The 20,787-nt window shown below is 36.6% G+C and overlaps 1 protein-coding gene across 1 annotated transcript; it reads left to right on the top strand.

Annotated features, from left to right (window-relative positions):
• Nucleotides 1-18,802: 18,802 nt before the first annotated feature.
• On the top strand, nucleotides 18,803-20,092 carry LOC137809648 (uncharacterized). The gene is made up of 3 exons (XM_068610748.2): nucleotides 18,803-19,151; nucleotides 19,255-19,654; nucleotides 19,727-20,092. The coding sequence occupies exons 1-3, from the start codon at nucleotides 18,904-18,906 to the stop codon at nucleotides 20,090-20,092; spliced, it is 1,014 nt and encodes a 337-aa protein (XP_068466849.2). The 5' UTR covers nucleotides 18,803-18,903.
• Nucleotides 20,093-20,787: the final 695 nt, after the last annotated feature.

The raw sequence follows: 20,787 nt of genomic DNA, 5'->3' as shown, positions 1-20,787 counted from the left end.
AAGACCATCCCATGAAGGGCAAGACCAAGTTTTAAATAAATATTGTTTAGAAAGGTGCTTAGAGGGAAACATTAGAAACCTCTATTGTTAAAGCATCTTTTAGTCTTTAGTTAGGAGTCTTAGGGGGGGTGTGTTAGTAGATAGGTGTAGGAGTAAATAAGGAGGTGCCAAAGTGAGAGAAGGGATCACACCTTCCTCATGTCTTGGTTTAGGCGCCACTTGCATTTGAATTTAGGGGGGAAATTTGAATTGTTTTAGCTTGCATTTTCAGCACCTTAGGCTATAAATAGAGGTGCTCTCTTTGTAAAATTCAGATTGGAATTAATCTAAGAAAACTCTACTCAAATTTTGAGTGACCTTTGGAGAGCTTTTGGAGCCTTCTTCTCTAGTCTTATCTTGATGGATCATTGGAGTCCTCAAGTGGCGGCATCACTCTCATATAGGAGCATTCCACATTTCTAGTGGCGAGATCATCCAACATTCTTCCATCTTCATGAGCACTCTCTTCTCCTTCCTTTCTTCTTTTTCAATTGTTCATGTTGCCTTGTGTTCTTGAGTTGTTTAGGTTCGGTTTTTCCATTTTCCAACACCTATGTTGTGTTTTTGTTTTTAATTTCTATTTTGTTCGGTTCATATGCTTACTTGCTTAATTCTGTTCGGTCAATCCAGCTTTCATTCTCTTTGTTGATTCAATTTGACAATATTTGGTTCATCCAAATGAGTTTGGGATTTGGTACTAGTTTTTGGTGACTTCTTGTCTTAGAACAATGATCCAACTCTAAGAAAAGTGCCTCTATAATGTCCAGCTCAAGGTGATTCCTAAGAATGTCAAGAATCATTCTCTATGTGGCTATTGGAATCACATCATGTGGTATCATGAGTCTTAGGTTCATTCTTGTTTAATTGTTGAGTTGTGTGCACTTTAATTTCAAGAACTCTTTAATTTCTTGCAATTTAAGTTTCTGTTTTAGAATTTTAATTGAGTATTCTTGCTGTTTTTTTTTTCTTTTACACCAAGTGCTTGTGAAAAGGTTTATGGCACTCATAATTCTTATGAGTATGGTTGCTCTTTTGGAATGGCATTATCCTTCCTAGAGTTTACCTTAAGCTTCCTTTCACTTGTTGTTAAAATTTGTGATGTGTCTTTTAATTTTGTAATCATGTCAAGTTTTGTCTTAGTCATGTTATTCCATAATTGTCATTACTTCTAGTAGTACTTTTCTTGTTTTGATTGTTTCTTGCTTTAGTGTCTATAATTTTCTGAATTGATATTGATCCTTTGTGCATTTTCTTTTTAGAATTGAGTTCATACTTGTATTCTAGACCTATACAAGTTCCAATACATCATTTTCTATTATGTCTTTGCTAGTTCATAATCCTGTTTTTTATTCCTATTAGGATTCCTCTGTTTCTGAAAAAAGTGCTTACTGTTTTTCCTTATTGCAATTGATTTAATCACTGGAAAATTCTGAAATTCTGGATTTGTGATATTCAAAGTGTTAGAAAATAATAGAAAAAAGAATAATTCAAAAATACGAAGTACACAAAAAATGATAAATAAAATAAAAAAAGTGTACAATTCTGCCGAAAAAAATACGGTAATCTGGCAGCGATTTTGAAAAATTTATTTCTCTCAATTGGCTTACTGTTTTTAATTGATTCCAGTGCCATTATTGAGTTAACATCTTGAAGTTTCTGTGGTTTAAATTTCATAATCCAGTTCGCTCTACATCATTCCAGTTAAATCAGTTAATATCAAGCACAGTTTGCATTTTTAAAAAAAAAATTCCAGTAGCTAATTTTTTTGTTTTCTTCATCTACTCTAGAACTTTTCCTTAAGTATTCTTTTGTGTGCCTACTTTTCTCATTGAGTTCTTTATTTTCTTGATTGTCTTTCATTCTACTCTTTGAGTTTGTCTTACATATAGTATTCCTTTTGCAATTACCTTTCCTTGCTTATACCTTTTCTTGTTTGTCTTTATTGTTTCATTGGTTTTGTGGTGGTTGCTCTTGAGATTGGTGTGCTTGCTTTGACATATTTCATTTGAGGATTCCAAGGCCTCAAGATCAGATTGGTGCAAGAACATTATTTCTTTGAGAGTGATCTCTTTTTTCAGCCTCATTTCACTTCGGCAGTTTCATTGCCAAGCTCACTGTTTTTTTTGCTAATTTTTTAACTTGTTTGCTGTTTTGTGTGTTTGCTGTTTTTAATTACAAATGGCTGGATTTTCAAGTGATGCATCCTACAAGCAGAATTCTCCTTCCAAAGCTTCAATTCTTGGTGAATTACATGAAGCTCAAAGAACAATTAGACGGTTGGAGGAGAAAATGCAAAAGATGGAGGTCCAACAAGCTAGACCATCTCCTTCTATCCATGATGGACATCATTCTCATAGACCATCTTCAAGGGCTTCTTCAAATGATGTTGGCCGTGAAGATGAGCATAGGAGAAGGAGACCTCCACCCCAAGTCCATGGACAAAGACATCATCATCAAGGAGAAAGAAATCACTACGGCAATGGCTTCTATCATGATGCAAAGTCCAAGCTTCCTTCGGTCAAGCTACCTTGTTTTAATGGTTCTAGTGATCCAAATGTATATTTAGATTGGGAGGCTAAGTGTGAACAAATATTTGAGATCCATGAGATCCAAGATGAGCATAAGCTTAAGCTAGCCACCCTAGAGTTTAGTTGATTCTCATCATACTCCCCGAGTTGGAGAGAATTCGCCCACGAATTCTGAATCCCTGCATATAACAAAGTCAGTTTACTTTTACAATCAAAAGTGTAAGAAAAAGGAATACATGACTTAGCAGATGGAACCAAAGGGATTGCAGAAAAGGAGGTCCTACAAATCGACCAAGTTGGAAAAATGTGTTTGGGAATGATGATATTTTTGGGAAAAAGACCTCTTAAATGGTGAAACCCATTAGGAGGTATGAAAAAATCATCCCTAACATATTTTAACCAAGGTGGTGTTGAAATAGGAACCTTGGGTAATGAAAAAGATAAAGAAGAAGAAGACCTTGGAGGGTCCATTTGAGGTATAGCACGAGTCAACATGATGGATTTAGAGGAGAAAATGGTGTGACTCGGTGTAGTACTTACTTCTTTTTCTTTCTCATTTTCTCTTTTAGTTTTCATTTTTATTTGGTCCTCATGAACCTCTTTGGGAGAGAGGGGTTTTAATATAACCTTGCGCCCTAGGAAGGAAAAAGACATTGTATTGGATAGGCCATCATGTAAAACATGTCTATCATATTGCCAAGGCCTTCCTAAAAGAAGATGAGATGCTTCCATGGGCACAACATCACATAAAACCTCATCTTTATACTTTCCTATTGCAAAGTTAATGAGGACTTGTTTATTCACCATGATTTCACCTATTTCACTAAGCCATTGTAATTTGTAGGGCTTGGTATGAGAGATAGTGGGTAAGGCTAACTTCTCCACAACTCTTGTACTAGCCACATTAGTGCAACTTCCCCCATCAATAATCAAGGAACATAACTTGTTGTTGATAAGACATCGGGTGTGAAAAATATTTTCTCTTTGAGTATCATTCAAAGATTTTGGAATTATGCCCAACATACGTCTTACCATCAATAAGTCACCTTCACAAGGACTTTCACTCTCATTTTCACTTGATGGTCTAGAAGGTGAAGAATGCCTAGGTGAATTGGAATCATGCTCACTAACTACAATGCCTTCATGCATGTACATACTTCGTTTAGAAGGGCAATTAGCAGCAATGTGACCATATCCCAAACATTTAAAACACTTTTGACTAGACGATTTAATTGGGGATTTAGGCCTAGAAGTAGATGGCGTAGGATCCTTGGGTTTGAAAGAAGAATCTTTGGAAGGATGTTTAGAAAAAGAATTTTTGTTTCTCCAAGACTTGGAGTAGTATCCATCATTGGAAGCATTTTTGAAAGAGTTTTTCTTAGCAAGTTGGGCTTCCACCTTCATTGCAAGATGAACTAAAGAGCCCAATGATGAATACTCTTGTAACTCAACAATGTCTTGAATATCCTTCCTAAGACCACTCACAAACCTAGCAACCATAGCTTCCTCACTTTCCTCTAATTCAATTTTAAGCACAAGCGTTTCCAGCTCTTTATAATATTCATCCACATTTAGCGTGCCTTGTTGAAACCGTTGGAGTCTCAACATGAGGTCTTTCCTAAAATGTGGGGGCACAAATCTAGCGCGCATTTGATCCTTTAAAGAGTTCCAAGAGTCCACGGGAGGACCCTTGTGATAGATAATGTCCTTTACAATTCCATGCCACCATTTCATGGCATAATCACTAAACTCTAGGGTGGCTAGCTTAAGCTTATGCTCATCTTGGATCTCATGGATCTCAAATATTTGTTCACACTTAGCCTCCCAATCTAAATATACATTAGGATCACTTGAGCCATTGAAACAAGGAAGCTTGACCGAAGGTAGCCTAGCCTTTGCATCTTGGTAGTAGCCATTGCCATAGTGAGGTCTCTCCCCTTGGTTGTGATGTCTATGTCCAAGGAATTGGGGTGGATTTCTCCTTCTCCTATGGTCCTCTTCACGGCCTATGTCACTGGAAGAACCTCTTGTTGAAGGTCTATGTGAATGATGCCCATCATGGATAGAAGGAGATGGTCTAGCTTGTTGGACCTCCATCTTTTGCATTTTCTCTTCCAAGCGTCTAATAGTTCTTTGTGCTTCATGTAATTCACCAAGGATTGAAGCTTTGGAAGGAGAATTCTGCTTGTATGATGCATCACTTGAAAATCCAGCCATTTGTAATTAAAAACAGCAAACACACAAAAACAGCAAACAAGTTAAGAAACAAAATTAGCAAAAACAGCGAGTGTTTTAAGCAAAATGCTGAAGTGAATTGAGGCAGAAAAAGAGATCACTCTCAAAGAAATAATGTTCTTGCACCAATCTGATCTTGAGGCCTTGGAATCCTCAAATGAAAGATGTCAAAGCAAGCACACCAATCTCAAGAGCAACCACCACAAAACCAAAGAATCAATAAAGACAAACAAGAAAAGGTATAAGCAAGGAAAGGTAATTGCAAAAGGAATACTATATGTAAGACAAACTCAAAGAGTAAGAATGAAAGACAATCAAGAAAATAAAGAACTCGATGAGAAAAGTAGGCACACAAAAGAATACTTAAGGAAAAGCACTAGAGTAGATGAAGAAAACAAAAATTTAGCTACTGGAAATTTTTTTTTAATGCAAATTGTGCTTGATATTCACTGATTTAACTGGAATGATGTAGAGCGAACTGGATTATGAAATTTAAACCACAGAAACTTCAAGATGTTAACTAAATAATGGCACTGGAATCAATTAAAAACAGTAACCCAATTGAGAGAAATAAATTTTTCAAAATCGCTGCCAGATTACCGTATTTTTTTCGGCAGAAATGTACACTTTTTTTATTTTATTTATCATTTTTTGTGTACTTCGTATTTTTGAATGATTCTTTTTTCCATTATTTTCTAACACTTTGAATATCTCAAATCCAGAATTTCAGAATTTTCCAGTATGTAAATCAATTGCAATAAGGAAAAACAGTAAGCACTTTTTTTCAGAAACAGAGGAATCCTAATAGGAATAAAAAAACAGGATGATGAACTAGCAAAGACATAATAGAAAATGATGTATTGGAACTTGTATAGGTCTAGAATACAAGTATGAACTCAATTCTAAAAAGAAAATGCACAAAGGATCAACATCAATTCAGAAAATTATATGACACCAAAGCAAGAAACAATCAAAGCAATAAAAGTACTACTAGAAGTAATGACAATTATGGAATAACATGACTAAGACAAAACTTGACATGATTACAAAATTAAAAGACACATCACAAATTTTAACAACAAGTGAAAGGAAGCTTAAGGTAAACTCTAGGAAGGATAATGCCATTCCAAAAGAGCAACCATACTCATAAGAATTATGAGTGCCATAAACCTTTTCACAAGCACTTGGTGTAAAAGAAAAACAGCAAGAAAACTCAAATAAAATTCTAAAACAGAAACTTAAATTGCAAGAAATTAAAAGAGCTCTTGAAATAAAGTGCACACAACTCAACAATTAAACAAGAATGAACCTAAGACTCATGATACCACATGATGTGATTCCACTAGCCACATAGAGAAAGGTTCTTGACCTTCTTAGGAATCACCTTGAGTTGGACATTATAGAGGCACTTTTCTTAGAGTTGGATCATTTGTTCTAAGACAAGAACTCACCAAAAACTAGAACCAAATCCCAAACTCATTTGGATGAACCAATTTTAGTCAAATTGAACCAAAAAAGAAGAGAAACTAAAAGGAACCGAACAGAATTGAAATTAAAAGGCAAGAACAGAACATAGGTGCTGGAAAAACAGAAAAACCGAACCAAAAAAACTCAAGAACACAAGACAACATGAACAATTGAAAGAGAAGAAAGGAAGGAGAAGAGAGTGCTCATGAAGATGGAAGGATGTTGGATGATCTCGCCACTAGAAGAGTGGAATGCTCCTAGATAAGAGTGATGCCGCCACTTGAGGACTCCATTGATCCATCAAGATAAGACTAGAGAAGAAGGCTCCAAAAGCTCTCCAAAGTTCACTCAAAATTTGAGTAGAGTTTTCTTAGATTAATTCCAATCTGAATTTTACAAAGAGAGCACCTCTATTTTACAAACAGTCTGGGCATGAACCTGGACAATGATATCAACCTCCCTACTAGCCGCTGAACCTCTTTCAGGTTATCTGGACTTCTCATAGTTTCCAAAGCTCGGTATTTGTCAGGATTTGCCTCGATTCCTCGGCTTGTCAACATAAAGCCAAGGAACTTGCCCACTTCCACTCCGAACACACATTTTTCTGGATTAAGACGCATGTCATACTTTCTTATTTGTTGGAAAACCTCGGCTAGGTCATTCGCGTGTTGCTCGACACTATCGGATTTTACGATTATGTCATCAACATATACTTCCATAGTTTTCCCTATCTGCTCACGGAACATTCGGTCCATCAACCTTTGATAGGTCGCTCTGACATTCTTCAGGCCGAAAGGCATGACTTCGTAACAAAAGTTGGCTTTGTTGGTAATGAAAGTTGTCTTCTCCCAGTCTGCCGGATTCATGCGTATTTGGTTGTATCCAGAGTATGCATCGAGAAAACTTAACACTTTATGGCCGACTGTCCCGTCTACCAGTCGGTCGATGCTTGGTAGTGGGTATGCATCTTTTGGACATGCCCTAAGATGAGTATAGTCGGTGCACATCCGCCTTCGTTATTCTTTTGCACTAAGACTATGTTTGTCGGCCATGTAGTGTAATGTACCTCTCGGATAAAACCAGCGTCCATAAGTTTTCTGGTTTCCTCCTCGGCTACCGCCCTTTCTCTCCAACCAACTTTCTATTCTTCTAGGCTATTGGTCTGGCCTCCTTACAGATCGATAACTTGTGCGAAATTATTCGGGGGTCTATACCCGACATGTTGGTTGCCGACCACGCGAATAAGTCTGTGTGTTTGAATAAGACAATTGTGATGATGCTTTTTTACTCTACTCCCAAGGTTGATCCCAATCGCGTATTCTGTCCTTCCCGACCCATTTGGCATAACACCACCTCTTCCTTTGGCTCTACCTGAGGTTCGTCGTTTGGTCTGGGATCCAAGTCGTCGCTTAGGGATATATGATGAACCTCGGCCCTCCGGGTAGGTGTCGGTGGTGGAAGGATCTTCAAACTTGCCGTGTAACATTCTCTCGCGGTTTTTTGGTCGGCGTGGAGAGTGACCACCTCTCAGCCCCAACTCGGGTTGTCGGCAGGGAACTTCATGGCCAGGTGAGGTGTCGAGACTATAGCCCCCAATTTGTTGAGGGAGGATCGCCCGATCAGGATATTGTAAGATGTTTCGGCATCAACCAGTAGGTATCTGATTTTGATTGTCCAACAGTCTCAGTTTCCCTCTCCAAACTTAGTATCCAAGTCAATGTATCTTCTGGTGTTGACTCTCTGTCCCGCAAAACCAATAATTTGCTCATCATATTGGACAATGTCGTCATCCGAGATGCCCATCTTCCTAAAGGTTTTCCAGTACAAGATATACACAGAACTCCCTTGGTCTATCAGAGTTTTCGTGATGACAAAGTTGGCTACTTCAATAGTGACTACCATAGGGCCGTCATGTCTTAGGTTTATGTTTTTGAAGTCTGCGTTTGTGAAAAGCATAGGTGGCAGGTCTCTCCTATTACTTCTGCTGATGGAGTACACAGAGCTGACTGCTCGGAGGTGCATTTTTCAGGAGGATGATGTCGTACCCCCTCCTGTGAAACCTCCGACAATTGTGTTTATTACTCCTCGTATGGGCATGGTTCCTCGGCAGTCTCTTCCTCCTCAGCCTTCTTGACCTTCTCGGCCTCGCCACTCGTTCTTCGAGGTGTTCCTACGTACTTCTTGTCTTTTTCCGACGTTTACTTCAGTTTTTCCATCCTCACGGCTTGTTTGGATGAAACGTCGCAAATGGCCTGCTTGTATGAGCTCTTCGATCTTATCTTTTAGGGCCCAAAAATCTTCTGTTGTGTGCCCAAAATTGCGGTGGTACCAACAATGCTTAGTCTGATCTGCACTTTGTGGGGTGGGATTCTGCTCGGTGCTTTCAGAAGATGGGCATTGAGGGCTTCTTCCAAGACTCTCGACCTTTCGGCCGTCAGGGGGGTGTAACAGGTGAAACACGGCCCCTTTGGAAAGTCTCTAGGCTTCCCGAACTGTGTTGGTTTGCTCCTGTCACTCCTCCTCTCGGGTTCATCAGGTGCCTGAGCCTTGTTTCAAAATTCTTTCAATTCTTCCAGCTGCATGTATTTGGTGGCTCTCTGGCGCAATTCATCCAATGTTGCGACCGGTTGTATGCATAAACTATCTGAAAACGTTCCCGATTTTCATAGTGCGGTTACCATGTGGTGCATCGCCACTTTGGGACTTAGGTTCCGTATGTCCAAAGCCATCTTGCCAAATCTGTCCATAAAAGCTCTCAAGGACTCCGACTTTTCTTGCCGAATATTCACCAAGGCGATCGAAGTGAGGTGGTGTGGCGGCTGGTAGTGAACTGAGCTCTGAACTTAGTTGCAAGTGTGTCAAAACAATCTATGGACTGAGCTGGTAGCCAGGTGAACTAGCTTAAGGCTCCCCCTTTAAGAGAGGTGGGAAATATTCAGCACCATAATGCGTCTTTTGTTGTATGCAAGCCAACCTGGGTCAATGATTCCAATAACATGATAGGGATATGATATGAACATGTTATGGATTTAACAAGAGTTGAAATATGATTAGGCACTTTTTAAGAATTGGATCAATGTTCTTAACATTTCAAGAACTCACCAAAACATAAGTAACCAAGCCAAACTCATATGGTATATGAACCGATTAAAACAAAAAAAGAACACAAATGAACCGATTAAAACACAAAAAGAACACAAATGAACCGATTAAAACACAACCAAAACCACAAGAACAACAAACTAGAAGAAACTACCGAACAAAAACACAAAGCAAACTAGTTCTATAGATTGAAAAAAGAAGAAACATCAAAGACATGTTTTAGAGTTTGTTTTGGAATGGAAATGGATGAAGAAGGTGAAAAGAGCTAGGAAACTTAGTGGTTGGAGCTCTTGGAGATGTGCACGCCCCTTGAAGGATGAAAGGCTTCAAGATGAGTGTAGTTGCCACCACTTGAGAGTCCAAGAATGCACTCAAGATAAGACTAGAAGAGAAGAAGACACAAGTCTCTCTCAATTCACTCACCAATTTAGGAGAGGTTCTTTACTCACAAAATCAATTCTATTATTTCAAGGACCCAAGTCTTCCTTTTATAGGAAGGAGGATCGGTCACCTATTACAAAAGAAGCTTACAAGAGAAGCTTTACAAGGTAGCTGATAGTTTAGGATTTATCTTTTGTTGATTTATTTTTGTGTTTTTTGTTTTTTTCTTTTAATTGTTTGAATTTCTTTTTGCTTTTGTTAATAAATAAGCTTTTTAGGATTGTTTAATGGCAGACATGTTTTATAATTCTTGAAAATCTTGGTTTCTTGATATTTTTTTTTGTTTGGATTTTCTTAAAAATTGATAAATGAGTTGGTTATGAGAAATTTTGGGTTGAATCTTTTGATAGAATGTCCCTAGTGAGTTTTGAGCCTTAATTGATATATCATTTAATACTCTTTTTAGTGTGTTTCCACTCATGTTTGCTTATACTCTAGAACTTAGCTTGATTCTTTGTTTTACAATTGTGATTTATGTGCATGAACTGATATGATAGAGGCATTCTTTGTTTAAATTAACCCACTAGCCATACAAGCCTACCTTTATGATAATAATCCATTTTTTAGCCCTTTGAGCCTATAGCTTTTTTCTTATTTTTAACCCTCAGTACAAGCCTCAAAACAGAAAAACCATGTTTGTCCCTACCTTAGAAGATGAAGGAGCTTTGAAATCATTTGGGAATAGGTTTTTGAATAAGTGTGGGGGTGTATCTCATTACCTCTTCAGTTTTTTTTTTAAAAAAAAAGAAAAGGGGTAGAAAAAAAAAGAATACAACAAGAGAAAAAAAAAAGCAAAGCAAAACAAAGAAAATAAGAGTGGATCCTCTAATACACTGGATTGACTGTCTATTATATGAAAAAAAAATTATATCTTGAAATAAAAAGAGGAGTTGAATTGTCATAATACTTACACTTGTTTTTATACCTATCCTCCATTGCTCCTTTTTTTTTCTATGGTTTTTAAGCCTAATTTCCCCATTTTACCTACCTTTACCTTTGCCTCATTACATCCCTTATGTAGTCCTCTTGATCTTTGATTGCATGTTTTTTTCAATTGTTATGAATATTAGAGTCTTGCTAAGCATATGGTAGTGTTTGTGTGCATGGGTGCTGAGTGTAAATACAAACCCTAAACACTTGAGAGTTTGAGAGTGTCCAGTGAAGTTTTGTCAATTTTGATTCAACCTTCGATTTCAATTACCTGCTTGTATATTAAAATATAGGAATTTTCATTCACATTTTTCTTGATTCCTTGATTTCTTGAAATTATATCATGTTTGTCATTATGCATTCTTAGAATTTGCTATTTGTTATTTGCACTGCTTTTTCTTTTCTTTTTAAACCTTAGAATGTTTTGCCCGGGAGTGCAAAAGGATAAGTGTGGGGGTATTTGATGAGCATATATTTATTCACATACAATAGCCTTAATCATAGATTATTGGACTATAATAATAAATAAATCCATTATTTTAATTAATATTCTTATAATTGGGTTTATTTGGGCCTTAACTATTATTATTGTTAATTTTGTGTTTTTAGAGTAAATTATCCAGAGGAAGCATTTACCTTTGCGAATGGGCCAAATATGCAAAAGTCCAAGTTACTTATTGAACCAAAACAGAAAAAATATTCTGAGGAGAAGAAAGAGAAAATAAAAGCTACAAGATTCTAGAAACAGAATTGGAAGCAAATCTTCTGCAAAATAAAAAGAATTATGGAAAGTGGAAACTGTTTACAAAATCTAAACTGCAATATTTTCCCAAGATCCTTGGAGCAGAAAAGCCTATAAAAGGACACAAGCATGAAGGAGAAAAGAGAGAGCTTCATAGGGTTTTTTTAGTTTATTTTCTTCTTAGTAATTCTTTTGTTTTGCCTCCGCATGGAAGGCTAAACCTTTTTGGTTGATTCTTTTGTAATTCCCCATTGAGTTCTGAGGTTTTGTTCAATAAAAGTTTCGATTTTTAATTCTCTATAGCAGTTGTTTTTATTGTCTAATCTCCTGGAAAACTAGTTTTTGTGAGAGGTTGTACTTGAACGCATGATTGAGAGTCTTCCTTATCTTAAACTTTGGTTTCTTAGTTAGTTCGCATTGTTCTAATTAATTTCTTGGGCGCATGATTCAAGGGAGAGGAGGTAAGCATTTCCATGGAGTATACGCATGGAACAAAGTGGGTATTGATTAAACTAGTAGACGCATGCTTTACTGGTGAGTTTCAGTTGAATCAGATCGGCGCATGTTCAATCCGGTTTAGCTCTGTTGGAGGATTGAGAAAGAATTAATCTTTAGAGAACCTGTGAAGAATTCAATGGTGGAAGAACTTGGGGATCAACTTCTTTTTATTTTCTATTTCAATCTCTTTTATATTTTATGCACAACTATCTTAACCCCTTTTTATTATTATTGTTTTTCCTAACTTTTATTGCTTACAGATAGATTCTAAACCCTGATCAACTGATTTTACTATTGGATTCGTTGGGAGACGACTTGGGGACATTTGTCCACAATTATACTATCATCTCTCTAGTGTTAGACAAGTCTACGCTAGAATCATATTAATTTGACAGCAAAACGACAGCTATAAAATTTGGCGCTGTTGCCGGGGAATTCAATTTGATTTTGGTTATCAGGTTTTTCTTTCTTATCTTATCTGCATAATTTTTTTTTCTGCATATTTAACCTGTGTTTTCTTCCTTTTAGTTTTTATTCATTATAGCAATAAAAAAAACGAAAAAAAATAAAAAAATAAAAAAATCTAATATTTAGGATATCTCTTACCTTTATTTTATTTTAATTTGTTTTTATTTTCTTTCTATATATCTTTTATCTTTATTTTTTGTTTTGATTTGTTTTTATTTTATTTTAACTCCTATATCTTTTATCTTTATTTTTTGTTTTTATTTGTTTTTATTTTATTCCTTTATATCTTTTATCTTTATCTTATTTTGCCTTTATTTTATATCTTTTATGTTTTTAGTTATTTCTTTTATTTTGTAATCTTTATTTATTTCTATTTTTTTTGTTTACTGTTTTTATTTTCTATATTTTATTTATTTCTTTATTTATTTTAACATTATTTTTTTTTTCTCTAACTATTTTTTTAAGCATTAAGTGTAGCATTTGCATTAGTTTTTTTTAGGATCTTGCATTTAGGTTAGACACTCTAGTTGCTACTCTTTGATTTTTTTTTTTTAAACTGAAAGCAATTCAGGGAAGACTCTGGCTAGGAAAGACTTGGTTTTTAAGTTTGTCCGCTTGTGACTCACCTCTCTTTCCTGGGAGTTTACTTGGTTTGCTTTTCAATTTAAACAAAAAAGAGTTTGCTCTAAGGCGTCTAATAGGTGTTAGTGTCCATAATATACATCCCTTGTTTTCAATTCTAAAATGGAACGGAAATTAGCTGAAGAAATTTACAATTATGATATTTATTGTGAGCCATATTTGCAGTAACGTTCATAGTTTTATGAGCAGCCTCTACAACAATGTGAACCATATTTTCAACAACCTCAGCATTTTAATCCATATTGTCAGTCGTCATATGAGCAACCTCAACAACAAACATATTATCAGCAATACTATTTTGATGAAAGTGAAACACCTTTTCAACCATTTTTGCAAACTGATAATATTACTCATAATCTTGAAGAGCCATCTTTGGAGGAGCTGGTGAGACAATTAATGGTAAATACAATGAAATCTCAGCAAAGCATAGATGCTACTCTATCAAAGTTAGAAGAGAAAGTTGGTCAATTGACTAGACAATTTGAAGATATTTCTAAGCAAAGTTTGAATTCACATCATGATCCTAATTTAGATATAGAAAATCTTTCCAACTTTGATACATGCTATACTTGTGATCCTGATATATGTGTTGAGATTAATTCTGCCATGCCTCCAGTTTCCATTTCATTTGCAGGAATAAAACCTTATCCACACACTCCCAAAGTGCATATGACTGCTGAAGACACAAAGGATTTTGATGATACATGTGCAGCATGTTTTGTGATGAACAAATGCATATCCTCTGATGATATAATTTGCAATGCAGACACTGTTGATTTGCAGGTTCTTAGGATCTCTGAACCATTACCAACTAATGTCCAACCTCCACTGATGGAGGAAAAATCATTGTTTAATCAAGAGGCATTAGACTTTATGACACATGCTGAAGTTGTTGATGTTGTTATACTTGCTGAATCTACTGAAAAAGATTGCGCACTAGCAGATGACTCTAACAGGGTTTTGGAGGTAATACAAAATGAGGAAGAGTTGACATTGGCCATCTTTCAGGTAGATGCTGCTAGTGGAGAAGAAGATGATATTATTCTTCCATCCTTGAAGCTTCAAAGAATACAACCTCCGTTATTTAAGGTGAAGCCCATATCACTCATTCCATCATCTCCACTGGCTACACCTTCTATCATAATTGGAACGTTTGAAAGCAGCCTTTACCAGCCACCACCACCTCCTAACTTACATTTCATTCCATATCCCACCCCAACTAGACCATCTACCTTAGCTAGATTGTCTAGCCTTAGACCACCACCCTTGGACGATCCCCAAACAGCTAACCATATCAGATCGTCTATGATGAATAAATTTTTGTCTTCCATATATACTCTAGAAAGTACCATCATCCATTCATGGAAGAAACTATACCATTTCACACGCCCTCCAGACCCGCCTCATTTTCATCTATTAATTCAAGGCTTATTCGTCATAGCATGTTTGTTTCATAGTTTACCAAGGTACTGCATGCCTTGGCAAGACCTTCCAGCAATCATCATCTTTGTGCTACACTATACGAAGGCCCTTGGATTATATTGTAGAGGAGATGGTTGAAGATATTGTTGCAGTTGCCACTTCCCTCTAGCTGAATGAGGGAGTACTTCTTCTCTCACTTTTATTATACACATTTATTTGTTGATTTTACATTGCGGACAATGTATGATTTAAGTGTGCGGGAGGAGAACAAATTTGATAGCTGTCATTTTGCTGTCAAATTAATATGATTCTAGCGTAGACTTGTCTAACACTAGAGAGATGATAGTATAATTGTGGACAAATGTCCCCAAGTCGTCTCCCAACGAATTCAATAGTAAAATCAGTTGATTAGGGTTTAGAATCTATTTGTAAGCAATAAAAGTTAGGAAAAACACTAATAATAAAAAGGGGTTAAGATAGTTGTGCAAAAAATATAAAAGAGATTGAAATAGAAAATAAAAAAGAAGTTGATCCCCAAGTTCTTCCACCATTGAATTCTTCACAGGTTCTCTAAAGATTAATTCTTTCTCAATCCTCCAACAGAGCTAAACCAGATTGAACATGCGCCGATCTGATTCAACTGAAACTCACCAGTAAAGCATGCGTCTACTAGTTTAATCAATACCCAATTTGTTCCATGCGTATACTCCATGGAAATGCTTACCTCCTCTCCCTTGAATCATGCGCCCAAGAAATTAATTAGAACAATGCGAACTAACTAAGAAACCAAAGTTTAAGATAAGGAAGACTCTCAATCATGCGTTCAAGTACAACCTCTCACAAAAACTAGTTTTTCAGGAGATTAGACAATAAAAACAACTGCTATAGAGAATTAAAAATCGAAACATTTATTGAACAAAACCTCAGAACTCAATGGGGAATTACAAAAGAATCAACCAAAAAGGTTTAGCCTTCCATGCGGAGGGAAAACAAAAGAATTACTAAGAAGAAAATAAACTAAAAAAGCCCTATGAAGCTCTCTCTTTTCTCCTTCATGCTTGTGTCCTTTTATAGGCTTTTCTGCTCCAAGGATCTTGGGAAAATATTGCAGTTTAGATTTTGTAAACAGTTTCCACTTTCCATAATTCTTTTTATTTTGCAGAAGATTTGCTTCCAATTCTGTTTCTAGAATCTTGTAGCTTTTATTTTCTCTTTCTTCTCCTCAGAATATTTTTTCTGTTTTGGTTCAATAAGCAACTTGGACTTTTGCATATTTGGCCCATTCGCAAAGGTAGATGCTTCCTCTGGATAATTTACTCTAAAAACACAAAATTAACAATAATAATAGTTAAGAACCAAATAAACCCAATTATAAGAATATTAATTAAAATAATGGATTTATTTATTATTATAGTCCAATAATCTATGATTAAGGCTATTGTATGTGAATAAATATATGCTCATTAGTAGCCTTCTAAGTCTTCCAATTCTAGCGCCTAAATGGAGAGTGAAGAGGCACCTTCTAGATTTTTCCTAAAACTAACGCCTATAGATGCTATACACAAGAGGTGTCTTAGATTTCCCTCTTTAGCACCTTTCCTAAAACTACTCTATGTATTTTAAATTTTATACAAAAAGAAACTACAAAAAGAGAAAACATTTGAAGCCTACTTCCTAACTCTTTAGTTTTGCTCCTTGTAATGTAAAAAGGATGATGAGCTAATATGTCCTTGAGCATCTTCAACTTCAACCTCATTCTCTTGTTCTTCTTGATCTCCATCAGTTAGGTACGCGTTTACATGTTCATCTGGGTCCGTGGTTCCATCATATTTATCTAACGTGAGATTGTTCCAAGTTCCCGGCAAAGGAACTTCAAGGATGGTTTCGGCAAAGGGGCTTCTTCGGGGAGCCGTGCCTAACGCTTTAGTTGAGGCCGGTCTGATATTTTCTTGATATGAACTTCCGACCTCATGTATATCCGTATTCGCGTTGTCACCCGGGGGGATATCACCCACGACCTCTGGGATGTCTGGCTTCTCAACGAGCTTTTGTTTCATCCGGGCATTCTCCTTTCTCAAAGTTTCCATCTCCTATTCACTCCTTCGTTTTATTCCTCTAATCTCTTCTTCACTTTTCTTTTTCAACGACTCCATCTCCTTCCGTATCTTCAAGATTAGTGCCATGGGATCTGGGTGACTGGTTTCCTCCTGCGCATTCCGGTCATTGCCCGTCATGTTCCTCGTGGTTACCATGTGGATAACTCTTGGGGTTTCCTTTCCGGGCCCACGGTGGGCGCTAAAATGTTCCTACAAAGCTAGAACCTTGCAAAACACTTCTTATTGTTGCAGTCTTCTCATCTTTCCGGTCTCTCGGTTGGGCTCTGATCTGGACACGATGGGGGGTGTGCCTGCGAAGACACTCCGACGATCAAGTCCATGGTTGTCAAACTCGCGAGTCAACTCGTTGACTCGTCCGAGTTCACGTTCCCACTTTACCTTACCGAGTTAACTCGGTAGCAGACTCGATTTTGAGGTAAACTCGGTGAACTCAGTGTGGAATCGATAGACTCGGTGTGGACTCGCGACTCTGGTCCGAGTTGGCGAGTCCAACTGGTTTTTTTTTTTTAAAAACAAAACTGTGTCGTTTTGAATGGGGGGCCTGAATGAAATAAAAAAACTTAGGTTTTTGCGTTTCGTTTTGTGTTTCCGTTCTGTTCTGTGGAGTGTGGCAGCCATAGATTGAGTTGTGAGTTGTAGTGGTGGTGGTCGCGTCGCAAGTTGCAGTGGTGGTGGTCGCGTCGCAAGTTGCTGCAGGTTGCGGTAGGTGGTGGTGGCGTCACGAGTTGCTGCAGGTGATGGCGTCGCGTTGCTGCAGGTGGGGCGTCGCGGTGGGGCGTTGCGGTGGTCGCGTCGGAGTGTTCGTCGGACTTGTGGGTTGCTGCAGGTGGGGCGTCGCGGTGGTGCGTTGCGATGGTTGCGTCGGAGTGTTCGTCGAACTTGTGGTTGTTGCTGCTCATCATATAAGGTTAGAGTTGGGTGGTGTGAAATTAGGGTAGGAAAGGGAAGGGATTATTAGGGTTCTGTTTTTTTTTAATTGGCTGCAGAATGAACTGTTTTTTAATTGAGAATAGTTGTTGGTTGCCCTGCACTTTTGTTTTTTTGACAGAAATTGAATTTGGAGGAGCAGTATTTTTGTTAAGAAATGTCTGGGAGTGGATCAAATTCAAGTGAGCTCAATAGAACTGCATCTGCATCTTCTAATAGAAGTAAAAATGCTCCCGGAAATAGAACTGATGTTGGATGGAAGCATGGGATAGATATTAATGGAAATGGTAAAAAAGTGAAGTGTAGTTATTGTTCAAAGACTGTGAGTGGAGGAATATTTAGGTTCAAACATCATCTTGCTGGAACTAGGGAGGACTCTGAACCTTGTTGTTCTGTTCCATAAGAAATAAGAGATTTGATGATAAAAATTGTTGCAGAAGCTAAGCAAGCCTCCTTGAAAAAAAGAAAGTTAAATATAATTGATGAAGACCAAGGATGTGAGGGGCTTGAAGAAAGACAGCATATATTTGGTTCTAAAGGAAAAGAAAAAGTTGGTAGTAGGGGGGCAGTTCAAGCTACCATAAATCAAATGATGAAGAAAGGTTATAAAGAAGAAGTGGATGCTCAAGTTGCTGAATTTTTTTACACAAGTGCCATTCCGTTTAATGTAATTAAAAATCCAGCTTTTACAAAGATGTGTGAAATGATTGGAAAATATGGAGCTGGCTATAAACCCCCATCCTATCATGATATTAGAGAAAAACTATTGAAGCAAGCAATTGAAAAAACTGATTTAGTGCTTCAAGAATACAAGGAAGAGTGGAAGAAAACAGGTTGCACAATCATGTCTGATGGGTGGACAGATAAAAAGAGGCGCTCTATTTGCAACTTCTTGGTAAATAGTCCTAAAGGGACTGTTTTTATGTATTCATTGGACACCTCAGACATATAAAAAACAGCAGATAAAGTTTTTAAGATGCTGGATGATGTTGTTGAATTAGTTGGGGAAGACAATGTGGTGCAAGTGGTGACTGATAATGCTGCAAATTTCAAGGCAGCTGGAGAGTTGTTAATGCAAAAAAGGGAGCATTTGTATTGGACCCCATGTGTTGCACACTGCATTGATTTGATTTTTGAAGATTTTGAAAAGAAGTTGAAGGTCCATGAGCTTACTATTAAGAAAGGAAGAAAGATCACCACTTATATTTATGGCAGATCCATGCTAATTAGCATGTTGAAGAAGTTCACAAAAGAAATAGACTTGATAAGACCGGGTGTAACTAGATTTGCCACCGCTTATTTAACTCTAGGTTGTCTTCATGAACTGAAAGCCTCATTATTGACCATGTTCAGTTCTGAAGAATGGAAAACAAGTAAATTTGGAACTTCACAAGAGGGGAAAAAGGTTGAAAATATGATATTAGACAACCGATTTTGGAAGAATATCTCTACGTGCCTCAAAGTTGTTGCCCCTCTTATGGTGGTCCTAAGATTGGTGGATTCAGATGCAAAACCTGCAATGGGTTTCATATATGAAGAGATGGATCGTGCAAAGGAGAAGATTAAGAACAATTTTAATCATATTAAGAAAAGGTAAAAATTTTATAGCTTTTCTCTTTAAAATTTTAATTAATCCTTCTTCTTCTATTACTTATATGATAGTTGGTATTGATTACTATTGAATGAATGTATGTAGCTATGAAGAGGTTTGGAAAATAATTGATGCAAGATGGGATAATCAACTTCATAGGCCTCTGCATGCAGCTGCATACTATCTCAATCCCCAATTCCATTATGAACCTGAGTTTAGATCTGATGATCCTGAGGTGAAAGAAGGCTTGTATACATCCATGAGAAGATTGGTTAAGGATGCTGCTGAAAGAAGGATAATTAATGTGCAACTTGTTGAGTATCATTTTGGTAGAGGAGCCTTTGCAATGGATGACGCAAAGGAAAGTAGAAAAACAATACTTCCTGGAGAATGGTGGAAGATGTTTGGGTATAGAACTCCAGAGTTGAAGAGGTTTGCTATCCGAATTCTAAGCTTGACTTGTAGCTCTTCTGGATGTGAGCGAAATTGGAGCTCATTTGAAATGGTAATTGAAGTTATTTATAATTTCTTTATTTAGTTTTATATGGTTAGTTACTAAATTTCCTATTTAATATAGGTTCATACAAAGAGAAGAAACCGTTTGCATCAGAAAAAGATGAATGATTTGGTGTATGTCATGTACAACTTGAAGTTGAGTAATAAGCAAATTAGAAAAACAGTTGCTCTTCCCTTTGATGATATTCAATCAGATGATGAATGGATAACTGAAGAGGGAGATAATATTGATGAGATTGATCAAGTTCAAGATGCAAATGTTCACTTAAATCCGGCAATAACAGTTCCAACTCTAAATGCATTTGATCTTGAAAATTTGACTTTTGATGTCAATGTGGATGAAGATGAAGATGGAGATGATGATGGAGATGATGGAGGAGATGATGGAGGAGAGGATATCATTAGAGGATTGGACATAGAAATTTGAATTTCTAATTATTTAATTTCTATGACTTGAATTGAACAATTTAACTTTTGTAGTATTTGACCTTATTTATTTGAGACTTTGAAGTTAGATGATTTGGTATATTATTAATTCTCATTCAGAGTGTATAGTTATTTACACTTTTTTTTTAATATGAAAGTAGACTCTTACGAGTCTACGAGTCGAGTCTACGGAGCTCCCACGAGTCTACGTAGACTCGCGAGTTTGACAACCATGATCAAGTCAACTCGAGAGTTTAGGGTTTTTAAAAAGACTTTTGTTTCATCCGAGCTTTTTATGGTAAGTAACATGTGTTTTAAATACTTATTTAACTTCAATGATAGTTTGTTTTGTTGTATGACTTTTATTTAATATTTATAATTTATTGTTTATTGACATTCTTATATTCAATTTTTAAGATTATGATCACAAAAAAAATGGTTTTAACGGGATTTATTTTTACATTATCAAGAGTTAAAACCTTTCTTAAGTAATTTATTTAGGATTGCAATTTTTCCTGCTAAATTATTCATGGGAACATGTTTTTCAAGATTTTTTTAAACTCTAGGAAAAACCTTTCAAAACTTATGATAAATACGATGGGTTTAAGAATCTTCGTAAAATACCATGAGTTTCAAAACCTTTATAAAAGACCATAGGTTTGAAGATCTCCGTAAAATACCATAGGTTTTAGAACC

Source organism: Phaseolus vulgaris, chromosome 2, assembly GCF_051622355.1.
Source record: "Phaseolus vulgaris cultivar YP4 chromosome 2, ASM5162235v1, whole genome shotgun sequence".
Classification (NCBI taxonomy): Eukaryota; Viridiplantae; Streptophyta; class Magnoliopsida; order Fabales; family Fabaceae; genus Phaseolus; species Phaseolus vulgaris.
This window is presented reverse-complemented; position numbering and strand designations above follow the sequence as displayed.